The following is a 26,075-nucleotide window of genomic DNA, read 5'->3' as shown; positions in this document are numbered from 1 at the left end:
CATCATTTTCCCTATTGCAAATTAAATAATCATTCATTTTTTTGTTATTTAATGAATCAATCAATCAATTTGCATAGTTGCAAATCACAAAAATAACATAAATGCCATCTATTCCACCCTGTATGTGGGGCGGATCGGCTGACAGACAGGTATGTAAATGGAGGCGACAGGTGAGACGGGTGAAGGATGGAGAGGTGGTGCAGGGGTCACAGCGACAGCAGCGAACGCTCACTTCACTTCCACATCTGTGTTTGAATCTAACATAAGCACAGAGCAAACGTAAATCGGCTTTCACACACACACACACACACACACACACACACACACACACACACACACACACACACACAAACACACTCTGCATGGGAGAAACTATACTGTGTGTGTGCACAATGCGTTCATCATTAATTCATCCCACCATCGTCCTTTATGGAAAATTGCAGATTTAAACATCATTCTTTCATGAGGGAAGCAGTCGTTTAGATAATTTCATGCAAGATGTATTCCACGTGGGACCTAAAGGCAACGGCAGCAGCTTCAAGCAGCCGCTGGAGGTTTGAGATTCATGTCAAACACGGATCTGACTAAACGACATTACAGTTACACAAAGTGGGATTAAAGGAACATGATTATTTAATCTCAGGATGAAACACTGTGAGATTATGCCTTTCAAGGAAGAGAAAGTACTGAATAAACAGGTAAACAACAGTTTATTTGGTTTCACCCAATCATACATGAGGAAATTGTACATGAGGTGTTTTCCTGGCTGGCGTTGTTAGCTGCTGTGTTCCTGTAATGCTGACTTTAATTTCATGCTTTTATTTTGTATCTGCTTCCTGTCAGACAATCCTGGTGACAATATTGAAGAAATTAAAGAATGTTAGAATTTGGATCAGAGTTTAATTTGATTGAAAGTAGACTGTTGGTCTTTGGCGGAGGTTTACGCTCTACTTGGTACCTTCCAATCCATTTCCTAGATTTTATTTTGGTCGCTGTTCATTTATTTGACATCATTTCAGATGTAATGAAGGAAAATGTTTAAATTAATCTATTAATTAAGGCAGTAAATAAACATACCGGTCCACACTACATTTCCTTTCTTGGTCCGTTCTGTATTGCTCTACCAAGTTTAGGGGATAAACGTTAAGTAGTTTTTGTAGATTTAGCTCAAATGTTTTGGTTTGCAATGCCAGGAGTTACCTGTAGACAGGTGAGAAGATAAACTCAGTACAATCCCACTTAACAATAACAGGTAACTATAAATTCTATGTTAAAACAAAGATCTGAAACCCACCAATAACAACTCACTACAAATGACTCAGATCTTCCAGCTTTGTCTTCAGCTGAAGAAGGGAACTGGATAAAGGAGAGCGATCTTAACCAGAGGAAGTCATCATTTTGCTCCCACCTACGCGGCCGTGAGCCCGTTGTCGGGGGCAGATAAATTCATTAGGCGGGGACGTGGATGAGAGAGGGTGATCATTTTCCTCCCTCACTTTGTTTTGTCTCCATAAATTGGCTGCCGAGAAAATGAATAGAAGGGGATTATCAGCGTTACCATTATTTCTTGTGTGGGAAACTGTGTAGGAGGCCGGCCATTTTGTGATTACAGGCTATAGAAGCTATTAACGCATTAATGGCGGGCCTTCTGGACTCTGAGAACTTAGTCGTGTTTCCTTTAAGAATCATAGCATTTGTGTCATAATAAAAAGTTTAATAAAATAAAAGGGTTTATCTTCCTGCATCATGTCGGTGATCTTTGCCTCTGTGGGCTTTAATTTTGAAAGGACGCACTGCTAACTACTGGTCTGGCATGCACGCTGCAGCTGTGCAACCACTTTTTGGATCTGTGTGTTTTTAGATATTTTTGATCTTTGTGAATGCAGAATTTATGTAAGACAAAGAAAAGGGTTAGGTAAGGGAAAGTGTGATCCAATGAGAATCTCTCCCCATACAGACAATATTCCCTAAACTGGAAGGTCATCTTCTTCAACCTCAACCTGAAAATGAACTCTGCTGTAGTTTGATCTCTGTGTTTCTGACTGAATGACTTTGGAGGTGCTCTGTCAGTTGCCAAACCAATCAGGAGCCAGGGATGGCACTGGTATGTTCTGTACTATTTTTCTATTGGCTGAATGCTTTTTTTATTTTCATTTTTGATTGAATAAACTTCAGCGCAAGACCAATGGTGGAAGAAACCACAAGCAAACTGAAGGTGAAAATGTATTTTGTGTACGAGAACAAATTCTGTTTTTCTCATGACTTCACACATTAATTAATATGATGGTGAATTGCATCTTTCAATATTCAGATTTTTCTACTTTCATTTTGTTGTCTTTTGCATAAATTTTTAGAGATAAATGTGACGTTAAGGTGAATCTTAGTGTTGGTGAGACTGTCACCACCTGTTTGAATAAAGGAGAAAATTACATTAAAATGTTTACACTCCCTCACTGCCACCAAACACGCAAACTGCCTGGTCGTTCATTGGTGCTATTAGAGCTTATTAAAAGGGAGAGAGAGAGAGAGAGAGAGAGAGAGAGAGGAGCGGGGGGGGGGGAGAAAGAGAGATGTGGAGAGCTAGAGAGGGAGAGCTTTGTGCAGGAGCTGTGCCCAAACAGAGTCGACGCAGCAGCAGAAGTCTGCGCTCCAAGTATGGATGTCTGATAAGAAAGAACGACTCATAGAGCGCAGAGATTAAAAAAAAAAAAAGAAAGAAAAGAGGGAGAGAGAGAGAGAGAGAGAGAGAGAGAGAGAGAGAGAGAGAGAGAGAGAGAGAGAGAGAGAGAGAGAGAGAGAGAGAGAGAGAGAGAGAGAGAGAGAGAGAGAGAGAGAGAGAGAGAGAGAGAGAGAGAGAGAGAGAGAGAGAGAGAGAGAGCGCACCTGAACGCGCCGCCGGTGGATGCGTGAGTCTCTGCCCGGGCTGCGGTGGATCTGCTCCGGCCCCAGTGTGGATGGGATTACGCCGGTCGCTCCGCGTCTCCCGTCGGTGCTGCTGCTGGAGGAAACATGCGGCTGCAGAGCTTCCCGGTCTCCTCGTTCCTCCTCCCGCTGCTCCTGCTGCCGCTCGGGCTCTGCAGCGGCACAAGTTTCCCAAGTAACATCAACATAGGTGAGTGAGCGGCGGGGTGACGCACCGGGGGCGCTCCGGGGACCAACCGGAGGACCAGGCTGGATCCCACTTCACACAGAATTCCTCATATTATCTGCTTCTCAAATCATGACTCACAGCAAATGCAAGGCAGGACGCTGAATGTATTCTGTTCAGCAGAATCCTGTGGAAGGATCTCCAGCTCTGATATACTGTTTTCCTTCCATGATAGGAAAATGTTTAGATCCTTTTGTTAATCAAATACTTTGATTCCATCAATTTTTTGGAGGGGGGACAGTATTCCAACACCAGCCCTACTCTGCTCACTGATTCAGTACTATTCCTCCAAATTTTCCATGATATTCCTGTTATGACATTTATATCGTTTTTATGGAGCCCTGTGATAATGCCTTCCGTCAGGATTCCCTCTATGACTTATAGGATGTTCCTGGTTATTTTATTACCAGAACATAGGGGAGTAGAAAATAACATTATAATAGTCAATTATAGCAATATTGTTTTTCACCTCGACTGATTTTCAAACACAGGAACCTAATATTGCAGGATTCAGCACCATGGACAGAGGCAAACCAGATCCGTGGATGGGGAATGAGGTTACTGCACATGAACTTGCGCTCATTTACTACACTATACTAATAATATATATGTACTCACATATATTATTCTAACAGGGTCTCTTGCATTTTGATTATTTTACACCATACATTAAAAATAGGCCCTATGAATTGTCATACACTCCTAATATTGCAGTTCTCATCATATGTGCTGCATTTTAAAATCTTAACCTACTCAGGTATCCACTGATTTAATATACATTGTAGCATTAAATGGAAATACTCAGGTGGAGTATAAATACTTCCGCATCGTTCTTTAGTTATGTCATTTAGTAAAAGACAAATGCTCCTGTTTTACTTGTTGATTATTTGTCCATCATCTAAACCTGACCAATAAATATAATGGCATAAAAAATATATTATAGTTTGGCTTTAAAATACTCAATTAGAGTACAGGTATCTTGACATTGTAGCAGGAAGATTTGCTATTCTAAGAATCGGCGACACTGACAGCGGTTGAGGTTTATCTTATAACAGCTGTCAGATTAATATAACGCAACATAAACTACTGAAGTATGTAAGTACAGTAAATGTTCCTAGATTTATTCCACTACTGCTGAGATAGGGAACACTGTATCAACCATAACAGGGAACTGCTACATAAATCACACTAACATACTCTCTTAAGTCATGCCATTTCCATCAACTGGCAGGAAACATTTAATTAAGTGACTGATCGATTGTATTTCCTGCCGTCTGTATCAATAATTTGCACAGCGGGTGAATCCTCTCTCTGCTCCTTTATTCCCATCTGAACCTTGACTGGTTTGGTCAGTGAGGATCAGGCAGCTGTGGGCTGCAGAGCGTGTTACTCTTTCAAAATCATAATGTGATTCATCGGCCCACTGGTCCAGACTCGGGCTGCAGCTTCCTCTCATTTGGTTTGGAGCTGATGTGGCATTAAGTTCAACTAACCTGCATTACTGAAATGAAGCGCTCCCGCAGTCTGCACACCAACCAGTGGGTCTCAGCATTTAAAATCAGTTACATTGGATTTCCCTGCATGTATTTGTTGAATCAGAGCCCTTCTGTTGGAGCAGATGGACTGCTTCCAGCCTGTATAACTCTAATGAATAAATCATACACCACTCCAATATTGTTCATATAAGCTTCTCTACATTGTGGTGTTAGCTGTTTTTCAACTGAAATATAGGTGATAAATTGTGTTTTGTTTCTAATATAAATATAATCACAGTTGTGTAATTGTGATGGCGGTCTTAAACACTAGGCTACCAGGACATTGTAGTTAACTTAACCCTACTGGCTTGTGTCCTCTTGCGGCTACATTAACTTAAGCCTACCAGGTGAGCGTATTTATTGGAATTTAAAGTCAAATGGATTTCAAACGGCATGTTTACGAATATTTATTATTTTTATGAGTATTTTAGGGCCCCACAATATGCTGGTGAAGTTTCTGGGGTATCCCCTGCCTTTCGGATGTTGATGAGATGATTTCGGTGGTCTCATCAACAAGAAAATGTATGTACTGTATGTAAGGATAGATGGATGGATGGATGGATGGATGGATGGATGGATGGATAGATGGATGGATGAGTATTTTAGGAGGTTGTGTGTGTTCCGTTTAGGGTTGGATTCGGCAAACAATACCATCCTACAGCTTTTCATCAAACGTGTTAGCTGAAGGAATAGACCCCATTATAATGGAAATAATCTGATCCAAAATAAAAGTCTGGGTCCAAAAGATTTAATGTTTTGACTATTGAAAGTCAACCTAAATTATATAATTTTAAAATTCACTTCTTCTTCTTTTCCTTTCGGCTTTTCCCTTCAGGGGTCGCCACAGCGAATCAATTTCCTCCATCTAGCCCTGTCCTTTGAATCCTCTTCTCTCACACCAACTACCTTCATGTCTTCCCTCACTACATCCATAAACCTCCTCTTTGGTCTTCCTCTAGGCCTCCTGCCTGGGAGTTCAAAACTCAGCATCCTTCTACCAATATGTTCACTATCTCTCCTCTGGACATGTCCAAACCATCTCAGTCTGGCCTCTCTGACTTTATCTCCAAAACCTCTAACATGTGCTGTCCCTCTGATGTACTCATTCCTGATCCTATCCATCCTGGTCACTCCCAGAGAGAACCTCAGCATCTTCATCTCTGCTACCTCCAGCTCTTTCTCCTGTCTTTTCCTCAGTGACACTGTCTCTAGACCAAACAACATCGCTGGTCTCACCACAGTTTTGTACACCTTTCCTTTCATTTTAGCTGAAACTCTTCTATCACACATCACACCTGACACTTTCCTCCACCCGTTCCATCCTGCCTGGACACGCTTCTTCACCTCTTTTCCACACTCTCCATTGCTCTGGACTGTTGACCCTAAGTACTTAAAATCCTCCACCTTCTTGATCTCTTCTCCCTCTAACCTCACTCTTCCACTTGGGTCCCTCTCATTCACACACATGTACTCTGTCTTACTGCGGCTAACCTTCATTCCTCTCCTTTCCAGGACAAACCTCCACCTCTCTAGCTTCTCCTCCACCTGTTCCCTGCTCTCACTGCAGATCACAATGTCATCTGCAAACATCATAGTCCATGGAGATTCCTGTCTAACCTCGTCTGTCAGCCTGTCCATCACCATAGCGAACAAGAAGGGGCCCACAGCTGATCCCTGATGCAGTCCCACCTCCACCTTGAACTCCTCTGACACACCTACAGCACACATCACCACTGTCTTACCGTCCTCATACATGTCCTGCACTGCTCTAACATACTTCTCTGCCACTCCAGACTTCCTCATACAATACCACAGTTCCTCTCTGGGCACCCTGTCATCAGCTTTCTCCAGATCTACAAAAACACAATGCAGCTCCCTCTGGCCTTCTCTATACTTCTCTATCAACATCCTCAACGCAAATACTGCATCTGTAGTACTCTTTTTTGGCATGAAACCATACTGCTGCTCACAAATGTTCACTTCTGCCCTTAGTCTAGCTTCCACTACTCTTTCCCATAACTTCATTGTATGGCTCATCAGCTTTATTCCTCTGTAGTTGCCACAACTCTGCACATCTCCCTTGTTCTTAAAAATGGGCACCAGCACACTTCTCCTCCATTCCTCAGGCATCTTCTCACTATCTAAGATCCTGTTGAACAACCCAGTCAGAAACTCTACTGCCACCTCTCCTAGACCCTTCCATACCTCTACAGGTATATCATCAGGACCGACTGCCTTTCCACTCTTCATCCTCTTCAATGCCCTCCTCACTTCATCCTGACTAATCTTTGCTACATCCTGGTCCACAACAGTCACCTCTTCTAGTCTTTGTTCTCTCTCATTTTCCACGTTCATCAACTCTTCAAAGTACTCTTTCCATCTTCCCATTACACTACTGGCACCTGTCAATAGACTTCCATCTCTATCCTTAATCACCCTAACCTGCTGCACGTCCTTCCCATCTCTATCTCTCTGTCTTGCCAACCGGTATAGATCAGTCTCTCCCTCCTTACTGTCCAACCTAGCATACAAGTCCTCATAAGCTTCTTGTTTGGCCTTTGCTACCTCTACCTTCTACCACTCCTGTACCTCCTCATTCCACCACCAAGTCTCCTTATCTACTTTCCTTCCAGATGACACACCAAGTACTCTCCTACCTGTCTCCCTGATCACATTAGCTGTAGTTGTCCAGTCATCTGGAATAATTTTAAAATTCACTAGAGTTTGAATTTGGTGAGGCTTAAAATGATTTAAATTCTTCTACTGGACCTCGATGAAGTTTCGCTCCACCGAGTATGTTTTCAATTTTCTGTGACGTCACTACTTCTATTAATCAGCCTGTCAATATTGATGCTTTTGTTTTGAAGGCGTGTTTCCGGTTGAATTCGATAGCAAGGTAAATATGTCACCCAAATCAAATCAAAATGTTCTATCTTGTGGTGGTTTTGTGTTTGTTTGGTGAAGGTATACGATTGTAGTATTCAGTTTCATATCGTGTTCGATAAGATTAACATTATAATGTGTAGCCAACGCTTTACTTAAAGTTTAAAAGTACGCTAGTTAAGCTAGTTATGGTGGCCGGATGTTAGCTTAACGCAGCAGCTAATGGAGGTTGTTGGCTATCATAAACAAATGAAGAGTGCGGGGTTTTTTCCGCTAGTTTATGATGCTTGTCATCATTGCTGACACATCATCGTACTTTTAAAATGTTTTGTTTGTCAAAAATAAACATTTTAAAAGTACAATGATGTACTTTTAAAAACTACTTACTAGACTATTTACAAGACTGTTATGAAGATACCACTTCGGCACTAGTAAGTCATGATGTTCACCATACCTGAGACATTTAATAAACAAAATTAAGGTAAAAAATAGTATATATTATGTAAATCTGGGAAAGGTAAGTTATGTTTAGGTCAAGAAAGATACTTTTCTCTTAACCTTGATGCACTTTTTGATTTTCCTGAGTGCTTTTTAATGTCATGTTGTGGTTGTGAGTTAAGCGTAAATAATTTGTCACAGAGTTAAAGTTAAAAAGTTCAGACAGTCTCATCCCACTTCATCATGAGGAAGACCAGAGGGTCGTTCAGTCCATGTCTAAGTGTTGAGATCATTTCCCTGTGACCCTAAAACCATTATGTTGAGAGTGTTTTAGTGCCAGAACAATAGACCGACAGCAAAGCTTCTAACAGTAATTACCTTAAACAAGACTTCCATTAGTGATAAGGTAGAGCAGATGGTGTCAGAAGGCTATATTTTTAGATACATATGTCCTCGGATCCAAATCTAATGTTTGGTCCATCTGCAAATGTAGGGACAGCTATCATTTCAAAAATCCTGTTTCAAATGTAAGCAACACCAACCTATGGACTAGCTGTACTTTAAACTGGTAGCTAATTCAATGAACCTAAAAAACAAAAAGCCACTGAACAGCAACCCTCACCTAGCTAGGAAACTACTAGCTGAACACCAACTATTCACAGGTTACCTGGCAACTAGCCTCATCCAAGAAATAATTTGAATCCTTGGCCGTAAACTGCAGCACCTGTATAAATGAAGTCAGTCCAATTCAACATATTGATCAGTGAGTTTTAAATCCACTGGAAGAGCCAGTTTTCAATCTTTAGTTGAGCTCCGAAACATGTTTCTCCATTCGCAGTGTTTACGCCAAAGTGACTGAACCAGCTGTGGGTTGTAGCTTCAGGTTTACTGTTCAGAAGAAAAAGAGTGGTGTCAGTTTAAACACTTATTCCTAATGTCAGCCTGTCTGTTCTTTCCGTCTGATTCTATTTAGACTTATTTTCCTCCTCAGCTTTTTTTTTAAAGGTACTGTAAAACAGCTGATGGGTGCCCACTCAGTGCTCTGGACTTATTTAACTCTTACAATGATAACTTGTACTGCTTAGAAAGATTTACAACCCAGCAAGGTTTCAAATTCATGCAGGGAATAAACTCTTGAGTCCTGCACAACAATAGAATATTTTCCATTTGTGTTGACATGTGCTGTTTCTTTCTGTGTGCTTTGGGGACCCACTGTGTGTCGTTCTATTTGTCAACCAGGAGGCCTTTTCCCCACCGGCTCCCATGAGTATGAGGTGTTTCGATTTGCTCTGGCACAACACCAGGACGTTCCTAAACTGGTGCCGCAGGTGGACATGGTGGATACAGGGAGCAGCTTCGCCATGACCTATGCCTGTAAGTTTTTTTTATCGATCTTACTATATGTGTAAGTTCATAATTTTTTTAATGTCATAAAATAGATTTTTGCTTTATGAGCAGCGGGTCTGGTTTGTAACAGTTTGGTGCTTTTTCTCAGCGGTGTTCCGATTTTGTGACCTTTCTGGATTTATCTCCCTGAGGTGATATTTTTAGATACACTTCAGAACGGATGACTTAAATGAGAAGTGTTGCTTGTGTTGCTTCTGACCCCAGAGAATTAATATCAACTATTCAGCTCTACTGAGCCTGTGATTCAACAAACGCCTCATAGTTTCGTTATTGTGGAGGATTTCCAGTCTGTTTTTTCGCAGCAGCAGGAAGCTGCTTATAAAAATCTACCTGCTCAGGTGCAAAACGACAGTTAGAGACAAGCTGGAGAACATCGATGAGCATTTAGGAGTAAACGAGTCAGATGTTACCCTGAGGTGTAGTGGAGACTAAAACAGAGCTAGCAGGAGGTGAATATTGGACTTTTATCTCTGTGCAAACCACCCTAAGATGTTTAAAATTGGAACTTCTGAATTTTTTAAATTGTTTTGCATAAATGGAAGCTTAGCTTTGTTGTGTGAAACAGGTGGGCAGAGAGTCAGAGGCAAACAGCTAAATGAAGCTCAAACAGGACATTCATTAGCCATACAGGTGCTAGCAGTGTGCTAACTAACGACTGACACACATACTGTACCTGTGTTACATACATTATTGCATAGTAAACATGCACACAGGTGCGTAACGTTAGCCTCAGTGTAGCCAGACTGAATGTTCTAATTGCGCTCCTAATTGGTCAGTCCATTGTTCTTCTAGCATCCTGACTTCATCCAGTGGACGTTGGGATTTAAGAAAAGGAAAACAGAATAAATGGAGGTGGGCCTTAAAAGAGCAGACAGCAGCATTAAAATGGACGTAGACTAATGGGAGCTCAGTACTAAACGGATACTGGCTCCGGGGAACGTTCGGCACAGTGCAGTAGGTTTGGAGAACAATGTGCTGACCTTGTTTTGTTCTGCCCAAAATGCTGAATTTACCAGCTGGCCTCATTACACCCAAATTTGACGATATAGATCTGTGCAGGTGGGAGGGTGGAGCATGCTGTCTGTTGTTCACAGGGTTGATGGTTCGATTGCCCGCCTCCTCCTCTTTACTCATGTCAAACTTTCCTTCTCAAACCGGGGTCACTCCCCAGCTTCTCCAGATGCGAGCTGGTGCATTCTAATTGCCAGTAAAACGGGGAGGGTTGCATAAGGAAGAGCATCTGGCACAAAAAAAAGGCTACAACAAATTAGATATGTGGACTGACTTCCTTGCCGGGTCAGACAGGGCTCCATTTGCCAGTGAAATGGACACAGATGATCTGCTGTAACAACCTCTAACGGGGAGCAGCCAAAAGAGGAAGACCAAATAATAACTCTCAGTGCAACAGGAGCAGCTGCCTCAGTCTGATGTGAGGGATCCGGTTGGTGTGCTAGCAGACTCTGTGGATGTGCACCCTCTTCATCAGGGCTAAAGGCAACTTTTTAGAAATAATGAGACCTCCCCCTACCCCCTGAATATGAAACACAGCCTCTGAAATCTATTTACTGCTGCATTTCTTCCTAGTTAGCAGCTCATTTAATGTTTCTCTAAGGTTGAATGTGAGTAAATTCCTATGGAAAATGAGCTAAAGCAGGTTAATCATTACTGAAATTCTATAAGCAGTTAGTAATTATTTATCAGCTGGAACTCAGCTACAGTCTAGTGAACACATTTAATAGAATTCTACACATATAATCAATGGATTCATAATAATGTGCATAAAATGTAGAGCAGCTGTTATATTAACAGATTTGACACGTCTGTGAAGTCCTTGTTATTGTTTGAATCCATTTGTTTCCTTTTGTTCAGCTCTGTTTGGTTACACATGATTCATAATCATTGGATTTGTATTCCAGTTGGGTTTAGAGCTGTGCTGCTTCTCCTGATGAATCCTTGTCGTGTGTTGATCATTACTTTGCGTTATCTGAATGCACAATCTGATCAAATTCATGTGGCGTGGTAAAAAAGTAGTACATCCCTCTGAGATGTGGAGGAGTACAAGTAAGCATGTCTCAATAAGTAACGGCTACTACTACCAAAAGACGAGGCCAGTCGTGGTAAAACAGAATGATCCTTTTAACAGAAATATGTCCTCATTCTGTTTGACGCTGCAGGTTATTTTTCTAAAGCAGACGTGAACTGAGTCAGAATGATGGAGCTGCTGCACCTGAACTGATCCTGCCTGCCCTCTGGATACTACTGACAAAGCTTTTTCTCTCTTGTTCTCTCTCTTTCTCTCAATCATTTCTCTAATATCCCTTTTCAAGTCATTCCTTTTTTGCATGGGTTTTGTATTTTTGATCTGTGGTAATAATGATGTCACACGAACCTGTCTTGATTGTGATAAAATCACCTGATGATGATTATTTGAACTGAAAGCAAATGTTTTGCATAAATGCTGAAATTACTGCCAGGATAAAACGGAAATGTTATTTCATTGCTGTTTCCTGTTTGATGTCTGATTGGCTCACGATTAATGACATCATTCTGCACGAGCAGAGAATGGAAGTTTCCCTTTGCACTGTTTGATGAGCATCTGTTCGTTTGACCATCATGGATCATGTAGTGGGAAAACAAACTGCACATCTCCCCCATGGGCACATTATGGCTTGAGCCTCATGAAGAGGCAAACACGAAGATCCAGACAATTTATTTATGTTCTTGTTATGTCCACCTGGGACGGCTTGTCTGTCGATTTCCACATTCTTTCCGTCTTTTTCGTTGGCATTGACATGTCCACAAGAGGGCAGCAAAAAGTCAAACGTTTTATTGACAACCAATATGTTGATAATTATTAAAGATAAGGTTTTTCGTTTTGGTTCGTGAGGTCTTTAAGACTTCGAGACATGAGTTTTTTCACTTTTTTAGAATATCCTCTAGTGGTTTCGATCAGTTTCAGTAGAAGCGATTATTTCTTTTTTCTGTGTAACATGGGTTTTTGTCTCTGTCTTACTGTCAGGAGATTCGGATCCACTTCCCCAATGACAGAAAGTCAGCATGAGCTTAGATTATAACTATTATTCCCCCCTCAGCTACCAAAGTACAAATTCGACCCATTTTTCACAGATCTTCCAAATATTCTGACATGAAGATGAAATTCCCAAGACCCACCAATCACAATCATCTACCAACCTCTTTCTTCCCCTCCTTCTCTCCATGTTTCTCTCCCTCTATCACCCTCTCTTTTATTCTTCGCCTCCTACTATGATACTCTCTCTCTCTTGCTGTGTTGTTTTTTCCTCGGGTCTGTTGTTGTGTGAAATGTAAAACAGACTGAGCTCTGCCTCCTGAGAGACGGCCGCTACAGTCATAGCATCGCTGCATCTGAGGTAGAAAAACAAATATTTCTCTGAAAGCAGTGCCTCAGTCCTCAGAGCTGCTGCATCCCACACTTCAGACTTTATACGAGCAGCTGATTCTGAGCTCAGAGTCACTTTAATCAGGAATTAGTCCCAATGATGGTGAGGTGAGGACTGACAGCCAGTCCACCCCGGCACAGCTATAGTCGGGACACGAAGAGCAGAAAAACAACCCTGTGGATTTGTGTAGTGAGTGTATTTTTGGGAACACACTTGTTTGCTTTCTTGCAGATTTCGATGCGATGATTATCTACTGGTAAATACAGGAAGTGTGAAGCCGTGGCCTAGAGCTGGGGTGCTTGGTTTAGGAAATGGGGTAAGGATTTAGCCTATAGCTAAAAAACGGTCGTGGTGTTAAAGTTGTTTCCAAAGTAAGCTAAAACAGTCAACGCTGATGTATGTAATGTTTCTTGTGTACCGTTGAACACTGAGGAGGGTGTGTGCCTGAGGGGGGGCAGCCAAGCACCACAAGGGAGTTTTGAACCCAAGGATGGCTTAAATGAAGTGTGATGCAGATTCATCGTCATCGTCATCATCATCATCATCATCATCATCATCATCATCATCAGGGAAAAACACATCCCGGTGACATTTAACCCTCAGCCACTACATCTCTACAGCACTGAGAAGTGGTTGGAAAATGATCTTTGAATAATCTGAACATTTTCTTGAAACTAGACTCTTAATACTTAAAACTTAAAACCTCTGTGATCGTTGTTCAGGCTTCTTCAGCTTCTTTGCTTCCTGTTTAAGCAGACGTGGAGACACTGAATGTTCTACTGTTAAATGATGATTACTAGAAAGAAGAAATCCTGTCTCCCGTTTTGGTTGTGCAAATGTATTTCCTTTATTCAGTCACTTAAGTCCTAGTTTCTCCTGTGAGGCTGGTGAAAACCGGACAAGGATGACCTCATCTTCCTGGTTCTATTACTGTGTCTCATCACAATGTATTTGAGTTCAAAAAGTATTTCCACTATAAAAAGAGCTCTAAGGTGGGCTGGAGGCTAATGTCAGAATCCTTGTATGGACCAAAGTGGCGGATCAGAGAGAGTTTGATGCTGCGGCTCCAGACACCCAATAATAATCCATGCAGCACTCGGTCCACTTCAACAACCAGGCAAAAAATGGCAGCACTCAGAGCGGTCATCTTCATCATATAGAATGACACACACACACATCCTGCAGAGCCAGCGTCCTGTGTCAGTCGTTATCATCAGACAGGCAGACAGACAGGCGGTCAGTGACTAACCTGTAATGTGTCGCCTTCTATGGAGGTCACAACCATCAGAGGACAACTTCTTCTGTCATCATTTCCTCCCTTCCTCATTTTCTTCCACTTTGCTTATGTCATCATGCTTGTTCACAAGGATTCTCTCAAAAAACAAACATTATTTGTTTGTTCAGGTGCTTTAAACAGAAGACTTGATTATGTCATTTGTTTATTTGTGAGTTTTTGACTTGTAGTTTGGGCAGATTGTGTTACTATTATTCTGTGAAGAGATTTGCAAATCAACAAAAAATTTGAGATCGGGAATGATTTTGGTATCAAACATTCTAGTTTTCATGTGTGATGAAATGTGTCTGAGCAGAGTTTGACTGTATGCAGGTCAAATGAGCTAACATGCTGCTTCTGGCTAGCTGTTCTGTTCTTCTGCCTTCTGGCTGCAGCTTCGTAGCATCATTCCTCTCATGTAACTCTCACCAATAATGCGAATAATTCCCTAAAATGCTGACCTAGGCCTTTGCTGAGCTCCTGAGGCTGAAGAAAGGCTAAGGAGAAGGTTGTTCTCCGTGTCACTTAGGAGGCACCAGGGGTGAAACGAGGGAGCCGTCTGGATGCTAATGAAGGTGTTTCTGCAACAATAAAGACATCCTTTTTTGAAGGAACCCAAATGGAGTCAGGCTCTTTGGCAGGACGACATGATGCTGCATTCGTGCCAGCGAATCAGTCTTGAACTGAATGGAGGTGGACTGAATAGAAGAGAAAAGAATTGAATCAGGAGAGACAGGGAGGTAGAGCGAGCATTGCAAGCTAATGAAGCATGTAAGAAGGATTTGAATGGTTCTCCAACCTGAGTGGCCCCCTGTTAGCAAAAACTCAGGCACTGCTGATGCTTTCATGAACTCACCCCCACCACTCATAAAAAAAAAAAAAGTCCAGGATGGAACCCCACTCCCCCAGTCTGATTTGGTGTGGGTTGAGCAGCAGAAAATTCATCCGTCAGCAGAGACGAATGAAATGAAGGAGAACTGCTCAGAGGATGGAACATTAAAGTTTGTTTTGTTTTGGTTCAACTCATTTTGTGAACTTTGTAAACTGGAAGCAGTGAGTATCTATTGTGTGAGAGCTAGCTAACATTTAACTCACTGCCCTTATAGGGGCTCAGATGAAGATGGGAGGAAGAGGATGGCGGGGAAATGAAATGGCATTCTGCTGCCAGAACTTCCCTTATCAGGCGCCTGCAGATTGCCATGACAGAATTGGACAAGGCCGCCCCGCTCCCCATAGTTAGTGTATTTATTGTTTGTTGGTTAAAAAACGTAAAGAGCCAATAATGCATTGTGTGGAGACATTTAGGCAGGAAGCTCCAGTGGAGAGAGGAGAATGAGGGAGGAGGGAAACAGAACTGATTTAGTTTGCTGGTGACACTTTGCCCTTGAGGACTCACTTGTAGTTACATGCTCTGCTGAATGCCACAACGTGGAGAGGATACATAAAAAAAAGACAACTTTGCATGCACTGCCTGGAAACACGTTTATCTCCAACAACACAGTCTGGCAAATAATGACAAAAATCCGATGTTCAGATAGGAGGGCTGGCAGCAGAGGAAGGGGGATTATCTTTAATTAACGATCCTAAGTATGATGTCGGACAAAGATCGGATGCCACAGAGTCAGTTTGGTGGGAGGGATTTTATTCACAGGGGAAACTGAAGGCGATAAAAAAAAGAGGAAATAAACAGCAGGATTTGTTTCTTCTTGAAATTTATTTTGAGTTTAATGAGAAGCAATTAGAGGCAGAAAATGTTTTCTGACTTTTAAAACACATTAAGGGAATCCTAAATGTTGTATTCCTCCTGTGCAGAGTTCATTTTACCTCAAAGTAGTGCATCCCTGGGATGCGCTTAAAAAAAAACCTGTTCATCCCAACATGCATCCCAAAAGCGATAACAGAATATGTGCTAGAAGCTGTATGCAAAGATTGGGTTTTTCCGATAGTACAATATAAAACTAAACAAAGTGTTAATTTGAATGATTTCATTAATAACAACGTCATAGCTGTTAAAGTGAAAAGAAAAAAAAGTAAAATTATATATTTTTATGAAAATGTTACAACCTGGTAGTCATTCTTAAAAAAACAGTTTTAGAAATAAGTTTTAGAAAGATGTAATACGGTAATTGTTTTCACTTCTGCTTTTCACTCAATAGTTTTCTTTGCCTTTAAGTCATATATTCTCCTGTGGATACTCTACCACGCTTGAAAGAACCTTCTTCACACACAGATTTTTTGTAATTTGTGTGTGGAGAAATTTGTCATTATTTTGTCTTGGATGCTGACATTTAGTTGTGCCTCAACCATGGAAACAATCGCGTCCATTGTGGCACAAAAGTTTAGATTTTTTTCTGGTTTTCGCTTGGCTTGTTCTGCGTCTTTATCCGTACTATCCACAGTAATATCTGTCAGTAATATCTGTCTCTATTTCTTCATTAACTTTTGAATGTATTTTATTCAAGAAAGCACTCATTATCAGTTGTTTTTTCTCCAACTTTCGCAGCTAATTCGGAGCAATGGTGATAATCAATAAACCAACCTTTATTTGTATAGTCCTTAATCACGTCAGCTGACATTTCAAAGCGCTTTAACAGACAGAGAAACACATCAGTAGAGCAGACACAGAGCTTGAGCTCAGGCTTTAGTTGGTTTACGTCCTCTCCAGCTTTACTCTAGAACCTCAATCAGCTCTATGGACTGTGTGTGACACTTGTTAGCCATTTAGCCAAGTGGCTAAATGATGAGCCAAACTGTTACTGTGTTTTATAACCTGATCCATGAGTTTGAGAGATGATTAAATGTGTGCCCTGGGGCAGATGCACCAATCTTTTGGATGACATGTTTTGGCGTCCAGACCATCAAGACTAAACAAGTGAGGACAGATTTTTTTAGGGATGATTTCTATCTTTAGTCCCACTGCAGAAAGCTGCCAAAACTTCAGCTGAAATTCTTCTTCTACTGCTCAATAACTGCGGTATGCTGTGTGGAAGTCCTGGCTGGGATGGAGAATGGTTTGTATAACTCTCACACACTGCTTATTGGTTGCCTCTGGAGTGAATTGTGTATAAATCTCTGTGGACTGAAATGTAAATGTAGACATGGGAGCAACGGAGAGGAGATTCAGACTCTGAGCAGACAGATGAGGACTCAAACCTGTGACTGGAGAGAGGGAAAGCACTTGTTAGGGGCCGTGTGTGTGTGTGTGTGTGTGTGTGTGTGTGTGTGTGTGTGTGTGTGCGCGTGTGCGTGTCAGAGCTGCATGCTCAGCAGGAGATTATTGCATTGATGCCCGCGAGGCAGCAGCTGCCTAAATGACTGTGTGTGTACTCTGTTTCTTTTCTGATTCAGCGTGTATGTGTGTGAGCTGCATTAGGTTTTCTGTGTGTGTGCGTGTGTGTGAATGGCGTAACACCCTGAGGAAGGTGGCCGTTTAATCTATTATTCAGCATCTCTACTAAACACATTAATTAGAGCCTCAGGTTGAGACGGTGCTCGGCGGTTTCGATATAAACCTCAAATCTGCTCTTTTTGTTTGAGCTGAACGTCGGCTTGTCGACCCCGCGGACCTTTAAACCTGGAGTTTGTCTCCTGAGCTCTTGAAGACAACCAGCAGGGAGTATAAAACCGAAGCAGCTGGTTTGTGTGCTCAGAAATGGATGCATCCTGCCCCATTTCTAATTTGTTGTCCATTTTCATCACCATTTCCACATCGTTTTCCACCGTTTGATGTTTAATACTGTCGTCTGGATGCTCTTATACTGCCTTGAGTGGAGAATCACGTCGGCCTTTTGTGCCACTGACTGTTTATCTCTGGAGGCACTTAACTTTTCGATGAGCATCCTATTGACATAAACATCATGGATCATTTAGTGGCGAAGCCGAACACCACATCGCCGCTGTGGGCACATTATGGTTTGGTTCCAAATGGAAGAAGGAGAGTCAGATTACTTTGAGGAGGAGATTTCTAGAATCTGCAGGCGCAGTTAAAACCTCTCATACCACCAAACGTTTGCTGAAGCTTTACGACAAGCATAAATATAAACATGGTGCCATTAAGGAATAATCATTTTGTTATTTTGTTGTGTGGATGGTTTTAAAAATCTCTTTTTTCATTTCATTTTTTTCCCCGTTTATCGTATCTTTATCGTTTATCGTGAAGTGTGACTCAAGCGTATCGTCTTGTCTTCTGGCCGTCGGTTGAGGCTTTGTGGGTCACGGACTTCCTCACAGTCACCTGCCAAAAGTCTCTTTCCTCAATCATTACCCGTGGCAGACGGAGAGAGGATCGGATGCGTTACGAGGGTGAACAGCTCTATGGGTAGACCCGGCCTCAGCTGTGGGCCCCACGGCGCTCGGTGTCGTCTTTGGGCTGTATTTAAATAAAGCTCTGTCTGAGGGCCTCAGGTGGCAAGGAGTGAGATGTTTGACTGGAGGACCCTCGGTGGGACGAGGAGAGGTCAGCTCAGTCTCTGCTTGTTAAGTAGAATGTCCTTGTGGAGCGGTAAGAGTTTAGGGGGTCAGTAGAGATGAGAAGGGTCGGTTATTCACTCCTGTCTTCAAGCAAGTCTCACACCTCAGTCACAGAGATTTGATTAAAATTAAGATGTGAAAAAACATTAATGCACCTGACTTCTCGCTCGGCTTCTTCCTGTTTCAAATGATCTTTTTTGGCCAATGAAGTTTCCCAAACTCGTTAGCACGAATAGCAAGCTCTCTGATTGATTGATTGATTAAAGACAAACAGTTCATATGTCAGTAATGTGTGGTGCACGTCCCATCATCGCTTCAACCCAGGACCTGGATCTCACACCTGAACTGCTGTCAGAACCACAGATTCCCTAAGCTCACATCTTTCTCCCTCTGCTGCTCGATACCCCCTTTGATGACCAAGTCTGTCATTCCAGTGGGACGACAGCGCTAATGCTAAGAGACAGATACCTCGTTAGCATGATTGCATCGGCCCACAGGGGATGGACTATTGTTAGCATGATAGCATGGCCCCAGAGGGAACAGTTATTTCCAGCGTTAGCCCGCTCAGAGGGACCAGGCTTGTTGTTAGCATGTTGGCGCTAGCCGAGGGGGATCTGAAGCTGCACCAAGGACACACAACGGATGAGGATTTTGGTGAACACACACTGTGTGTTTGATGTTTTGCATGATCGTCTGCTCATTTAATTCACTTTACATTTGAACAGTTTAGCTTCACAAACTGAACAGTTTTGTTCTGGATGTATGCATTTCTGATTAGTCTGAAATCAACGTTAATATTTTACATACAGATTTGAATTTCTGTTAAATGTGTGTTTGGTTCATAAAAAAGCGGTTAGGCCTCCATTTCTGACTCTTCACTGGTGAACTGAAAACTTTCAGTGTATTAAGATGTAATTATAAAGATTTTTTTTTCTAAATAAACTTAATGTTACGTAAAAGCCAAACAGAACATCATAATTTACTAACTCAATTTTTGTAGTCAGTAAAAAATCACCAACTTCATTCATTAAAAAACCTCAGATATGAACATTCTGTAAATGTGTACCCTGCCTCTGCAAGCAAGCAAACAAAGCAACAACCAAACAAAAACAACTGCTGTCTGATTTCTTTTTTGAAGCCGTTCATTAAGGATCATAATAACACATTGTTCTTATTTATAGCGCCACCTGCAGGATTGCTGATTTTTGAACCAAACCAAACGAATCTACAAAAGGACATTGTGTGTTTTTGACTGGATTTTCTGGCTGATGGTGCAGATCAAGTTTTTTAAAGCCCAGAAGTCCATAAAATAAGACAGTGATTCACTGAATGACTTGTGCTGCTTCAGCAGTGAGTATTATTTGTCTTAAGTCTTAATCCCTGGCTGCAAAGGAACCCCGGCATGAGGAGTAATTTGATTACAGCCATTGTGTGTGTGTGGATTTATCACGCAGAGGCCTTTTGTGAAAAACAGGAAACTTTATCAGCGACACAGCAGCAGATAAGTGAGCAGCAGAAATTAGGTCTGTCTACTGTGAAGATAAGACTCTGTCATCTGTTAGCTTATTACCAAGTGGAGATTTTCCGTTGCTGCAGATTAAAACGCAGACAAAGGCAGATAAAACAATAAACAGGCATGAGAGATGACGGTGGGAGTGTTGTTTTAGAGGCAAATGTGGAGAGCTTCATTAGAATTCATTTGGAGTAAATATAACTTAAATATCACCTTCTGCCCCAGAAGGAAACATTCCCATAGAATAAAAGAAGAATAAATGAGCTGAGTTTTACTGTACTTTGTTTGGTGACCTTGGTTTTAGGGCAAAAAAGGGAACTGGAGCTTGAAAACAAGACAGACAATAAGCCAAATGGCATTATTGTAAAGGGGAAGCTGCATAAGGAGAGGACAGAAGGTGAAAGAGAGGGCAGCGGATGGAGGGATGCATACTGACAGAGGGAGGAGTGGGAGGTTAAATAAAGGTATGGGATGTATGGAATTGAGTTTTTGCCCTGTGGATGTTCGGCTGAACGCAACAACCATGGGACCATCAGATTTCAGCTTCAGCCCAAAGGACATTTAGATGGTGAGTTGTGATTTTGGCATTTCTTCCTGACTTTTAGCAGGATTGCACAAAAACCGCTGGACAGGAATCGTGAAATTCTTTTGAATGGCGGCAGCAAGGAAGCTGTTACGGTCTGGAAGAGAAACCAAAGGTTTCTTCTACCTTTTGTGAATCTTGTTTTCAGCTTTATATTAATTTCATATTAATCTTGGCCTTTTATACATCAAATTGATTTTCATTCCTTCATCTCCTTCTGTGTAACGTTTGAAAGCAGCGTATGACAGAAGACATTAAATGTTGAATCACTGCGTCCTTAAACTGGTTTTATCACAAAACAGGTGAGGACACAACTGTTTTAAAAATCCTCTCTCCATCTGTCCCAGTCTGCTCCCAGTTCTCCAAGGGAGTGTACGCCATCATGGGAATGTACGACCGGCGGACCGTCAACATGCTGATGTCTTTCTGCGGCTCGCTGCACGTCTGCTTCGTCACACCGTCCTTCCCCATCCAGACCAACAATCAGTTTGTCCTGCAGCTGAGGCCCCAGCTCCAGGAGCCCCTCATGGCCCTGCTGGACCACTTCTCCTGGACCAGGTTCGTCTACATGTACAGCTCCGACTCAGGTGAGCGCCACAGCACAAATGTTCCTTCAAAGCTGAACCATAAATGAAACTCCACACTTCTGTCGCACTTTTTCTCATCGTGTTCAAACCACTACATTTGAAAAGGTTTTTAGATGTTTACCCTATATTTGGCGGTTTATGTGTGATCAGTGTGTGTACAGAGATCACAAGCTCTCGTCTAGCATGTAAAGGCGTTCTCCTCTTCCTCTGACAGAACAGCGCAGACTCTCTCAGCACAAAAGTTAGAATGAGGATTTAAACTGTCAATAATGTTTTCACAAATCACCTTGGGATCTCGGGGCGACTGTGATATTAAACATCAGAACGCTGACTCTACACCGTTTGAGAACCCATCTTAACACAAACCTCCAGCTTTTTTGAGTCAAATCAACAAACTTGGAGCGTAAGGAGAAAGGAAGTGTGTTCTGTCTAGTGTCTCCCCACGGCCTCAGATCCGATGTTACGGTCCATTTGACAGCTGGTGGCAGACCTCGTCTAACCGTATTTCCTTTTACATCTGGCCAGGAATCATCGACGGAAGTCTATCTGGCGTAATAATGCGTAACTGTCCGTCTCGGCGGTGCAGTCTGTCTGATGTTATTACTCCTCGACACCTGCCGAGGAGACGTTAGATATTTATTGGAGGCGGAGGGGCTTTCCTGAGGCTGGGACTGGAATGCAACCCTGGATGACAACCGCTGCCTCGTGCCTGTACGTCAACACACGGCGTCCCCGTTGGTGGTTAAAGGGGGACAGAATAATCCATGAGCAGAAACAGAGAAGATGATGCGCTGTGAGAAGTTACGATTAGCCTAAGACTCAAACACTCAGTCAGTTACAGAGAAGTACTCGAGTATCTGCAGGATAATTCATCACGCTGTGAACCTACAACTTTCATTCAATACGTAAACGCTCATATAGATGAAGAAAAATGATTGTCATCCTGTAGTTATCCATCTGTCTGGTTACCATGGATACAGCCTTGCAGTAATGCTCGCTCTCTGTGCACTGACTGATTGCTGGGAATACGCAGTTGTTCCAGTGATTGTTTCACGTACAAGAAGAACCGAGTTTGATTTCACGCAAACTGGAAATGATTATTGGAAATGATTTTGTTTTTCTTGTTGGAAGATGATAGCCATTTAACCTAAAATGGTGAAAGTGAAGTAATTTTTTTCCCCCCTTGAGGTGTAAAGGTGCGTTCACACTCCCATTCATGGACTCCATGGTAGCGGCTGGCACCAGTGAAACACGCGATAAAGAAATGGAACTAGAGGAGCTCCTGGTGCAAAACTATTGTCACTGAAATCTTTTTGTCTCGCTCTATCTGAACACTCGCTGTCCTCCTTTGACCTCCTCTTCCCCCTCTCCTGTCCAGAGGTTTGAGAGAGCTTTTACTTGTTCCTCCTTCCACTCCTACAGTCTTTCATTTTGCTCTATTTCTTGCGATCCTTCCGTCAGTGTTCCTGCAAACGAGGTGTTTAATCCCCAGTGGTTTATGTGCTCAGTCAACCCCTGTATTGATTAAACATGAAACAGCGGTCTGGAGCGCAGGGAGACACATCTGGGGTCTGTTCATGCCAGCGTCAGAGCAGACCGTGTGTAATTGAACATAAAATTGATTTGGAGTTTGAGCGTGATCGAGGTAACCAGTGGCCGAATGCCTGAAGCACAATAGTTTGTCTTTTATCCTTCTTTAAATGAGCACTTTTTTTTATTGAGCGTCAACATTGATGTTTCTCTTTGTCTTGATGATGAGGTGGCGTGCTGGGTTTTACCTGATCGATCAATTTCAGAGCACTCCTGCAGGAGTTCAGGGCTTCACGGCAATAACAGGTTGCCGTGTTACCTTGTAGGACTTCAAGCTGATCCGCGGGCCAAGCCAGAACAGACTGAGGCAAAACATGCCAGATGGATATAAATAGCGTGAGTTGTCTCCATCTTTGGGGGGTCGGCCCATCGTTGGCTCTGAGTTGGCCTCATGTTGGCCTTCTTTTGGTCCTGAGTTGTATCAGAGTCAATGAGCATCTGAGGACAGATGGAGCTGATGCTGTAAGACTGTGAAACAGCTCTGCTGGGAGGGGAATAATAGCCGAGGAAACACTCAGGTGCACTGCTGAGGAGTCTCCTCCTCCTCCTCCTCTTCCTCTTCTTCCTCTCCTCTTTCAGTGCATTATTCGTAAATGCATGCAGGATGTTCATGTAAATGAGATGCAGAATGAAGCACAGATGAGTGTCTATAAATCTCCTCTTTCTGTCTGTCTCTCCTACACCTCCTCTATTTTTAACGTTAATCTCTCATCATTTCTGCATCTGTGTGTTGCTGTCTGTCTCCCTGCCTGTGTGTGTGTGTGTGTGTGTGTCTGTGTGTGTGTGTGTGTGTATGTGTGTGTGTGTGTGTGTGTGTGTGTGTGTGTGTGTTGCTCTGCTGTATGTCTAATTGAAGGTTATACATTATTATCAACCCACACTTGACTCGTCTTGCGTGTGTGGGTTTGTGAGGCTTCACAGTGGCTGTAAACACTGTCACTGTGTGGATGCTAATGAGCAGCTACCTTTCAGAGGTCATCATATGATCTAATGTCACATTGCAGCTCCCACAATCCGAGTTATTCCATGTCCGTTTGTCTCCTTCCTCTTCCTTAGCAGCAGTTAACTCTTCACTGGGTGGCCAGAAGTATGTGGACAGCCCAACGTATGCTGTACTCGACTATATTTCAACTATTTAGTGATGCGGATAAGTGGCACTAGACGAGACGATTACGGTTGTCTGGTTTATAAGAAAACAGATGGATGGGTGGATTAGGTCTAGTTATCTCTCAGGTTTATTCAGGTCAGTTGTGTTTTGAAAACCAGTGGATAGAAGAATAATATTTGATTTGTTTTGAATGTCTGCATGTAGGGTTCAATTCGATCCCATCAAGGTCATCCACATCAAACTGGGAGAACATTTCCTTCGTGGAGCTGCTGGAGCGTGTTGCACCAGCTGCTCTTAAGGTCTTGGGCTGCACGTCTTCACAAAGTGAGGAGGTATACGTCACTACAGATCTTCTAAACGCAAACACGGATGAATGACCGACAGAAGCTTCATCTCTGTCCGCCTGAAGTCAACTCTCCTCCTCAGAACCAAGCTAGAGGTCTAAAAACAGTAAAGTGGAATACTGCCAATCCCTTCAATAATTCCAAAAATGGCTGTTATATCTAGTTTGATGCAATCATGTTGAAATATTTTAATATTGCTTGGAACTATGCATGACTTGTTATTATTGTCAGAGTACCTATTAGCCAAAAGAAAATAGCGTTTCTGAGAACTCGGGCCTGCTGCTGGTGCTTTTTGTTTTTTCCTGTCCGGTTAATTATTTCTGATGATGGCGTCCATCAGCTCTACAGTCAGGAATAATGAGGTGTTCATCTGCCGCCTCAGTCGTGAACAGTGTTGTAATTTGTCTCTTTGTTTCAGGGTAAACAGTACAGTTGCAGCTAGTGTGTCGTATAATTGGATTCTCAAGGGCTGAGTATGGTTAGAATGCACACACACATTTACACACACACACCGAGACACACTGAGGTGATAACCCTGGAGGGTGTGTGTGTGTGTGTGTGTGTGTGTGCGTGCACCAGACGGTATCTCTGAAGTTGTTTTACTTTGTCTCTCTGTTCATCTCTCTAATCTTTGAAGTCTGTCTGAATTTTGCTGATTAGTCTTTTGAACCGTGTGTGCATGCGTGTGTGTGAAACTGCTGATGTGATTTGCTGCATATTGAATTTCAAGTTGTTAAAACAATGCAGACGAAATGCAAAGGTGCTTTAATTTTTCTGCCACTAGGGAACAGGAAATAATTTAGGATAATATACTATAATAATATAAGTGTCACTTTTATTGGGCGATTTCCCTCGTCCAATGTGATGAGAGTTTTGAATAAGGAATTATCTTAGCGTCCCTTATATTAATGTTTCTTTCCAATATATATATATATTTTTTTGCTGTGTATGTTTGATAGAACGCCGTAAAGTTTGTCAGGTTTCTTTTCATTCAGCCCCGCCATGAGCGTTGAGTTGCTGTGCAATTTTCCTTGCTGAGGTTAGCATTTAGCACAACTTAGTAGAACTGTAGAGTGCTATTTTTCCCAGCATCAGGTCTTCCAGGTTTGATCGTGACACCAAACAGTTCATTATGTTTCCGCTGACAGTATGACTACATGGTTTGGATGTTCTTCTGTAGTAATTGAATTTAGTTCAGGAGGGTAGATAAAAGACTCAAATCTATCCTGAAAATCTTCTAAAATGAAATTCATCGGAAATAATTCCTCATCACCATCATTATTTTTTTTCTAATCCACATCAGTCCACTTCAAGAAAAATAAAAACATCACGTGTCGGGGCTGTCTCAGAGTGGAGCAGCTTTTTTGATGTTAAACCCAGACCAAATCCAGCCTGAGGCAAACAGCAAACATCACAAGAGTTTGATTTCAGTGAAAAAAAAAAAAACAGCTTGACATTCAGTTTGAGGAGCCAGAGCTTCTCCACATCACATGAAAAACATCCCAGCGTGGTTGTGTGCTCGCCAGCTTCACCAACAGGGCCGAAATGTCTCATTTGCATGTTGTGTTTGTTTTTATTGAGCAGAAATAGGCATTGCTGCTTTTAGCCACTGTTAGCATTTGGCTTTAACTTTGTCCTCTTTCTAAGATTGTCAAATCTGATTTCTCCTGATGAAGTGATGTTTGCAAATGTGCTGTTTTTGCAGCGTGGTATCTTGCAGTTTAGTGATCTACTCATTGGAACGTCGTCATTTTAATTTCCTGCTTTCTCCACCCTC

At 42.2% G+C, this 26,075-nt stretch overlaps 1 protein-coding gene across 5 annotated transcripts in view; it reads left to right on the top strand.

The window, feature by feature from the left end:
• Positions 1–2,978: 2,978 nt before the first annotated feature.
• Positions 2,979–26,075, top strand: part of LOC137606344 (glutamate receptor 1-like) — a 46,624-nt gene continuing 23,527 nt past the window's right edge. For all 5 annotated transcript variants that reach the window (XR_011037842.1, XR_011037843.1, XM_068331568.1 and 2 more), the window contains exons 1-3: positions 2,979–3,112; positions 9,244–9,378; positions 21,017–21,256. Coding sequence is in view for 3 of the 5 variants with exons in the window: in XM_068331568.1 (XP_068187669.1) it covers positions 3,010–3,112; positions 9,244–9,378; positions 21,017–21,256 (478 nt within the window). In the remaining 2 variants the exon portion in view is untranslated. The remainder of the gene's footprint in view (positions 3,113–9,243; positions 9,379–21,016; positions 21,257–26,075) is intronic.

This window comes from Antennarius striatus, chromosome 13, assembly GCF_040054535.1.
Source record: "Antennarius striatus isolate MH-2024 chromosome 13, ASM4005453v1, whole genome shotgun sequence".
NCBI classification, from domain to species: Eukaryota; Metazoa; Chordata; class Actinopteri; order Lophiiformes; family Antennariidae; genus Antennarius; species Antennarius striatus.
This window is presented reverse-complemented; position numbering and strand designations above follow the sequence as displayed.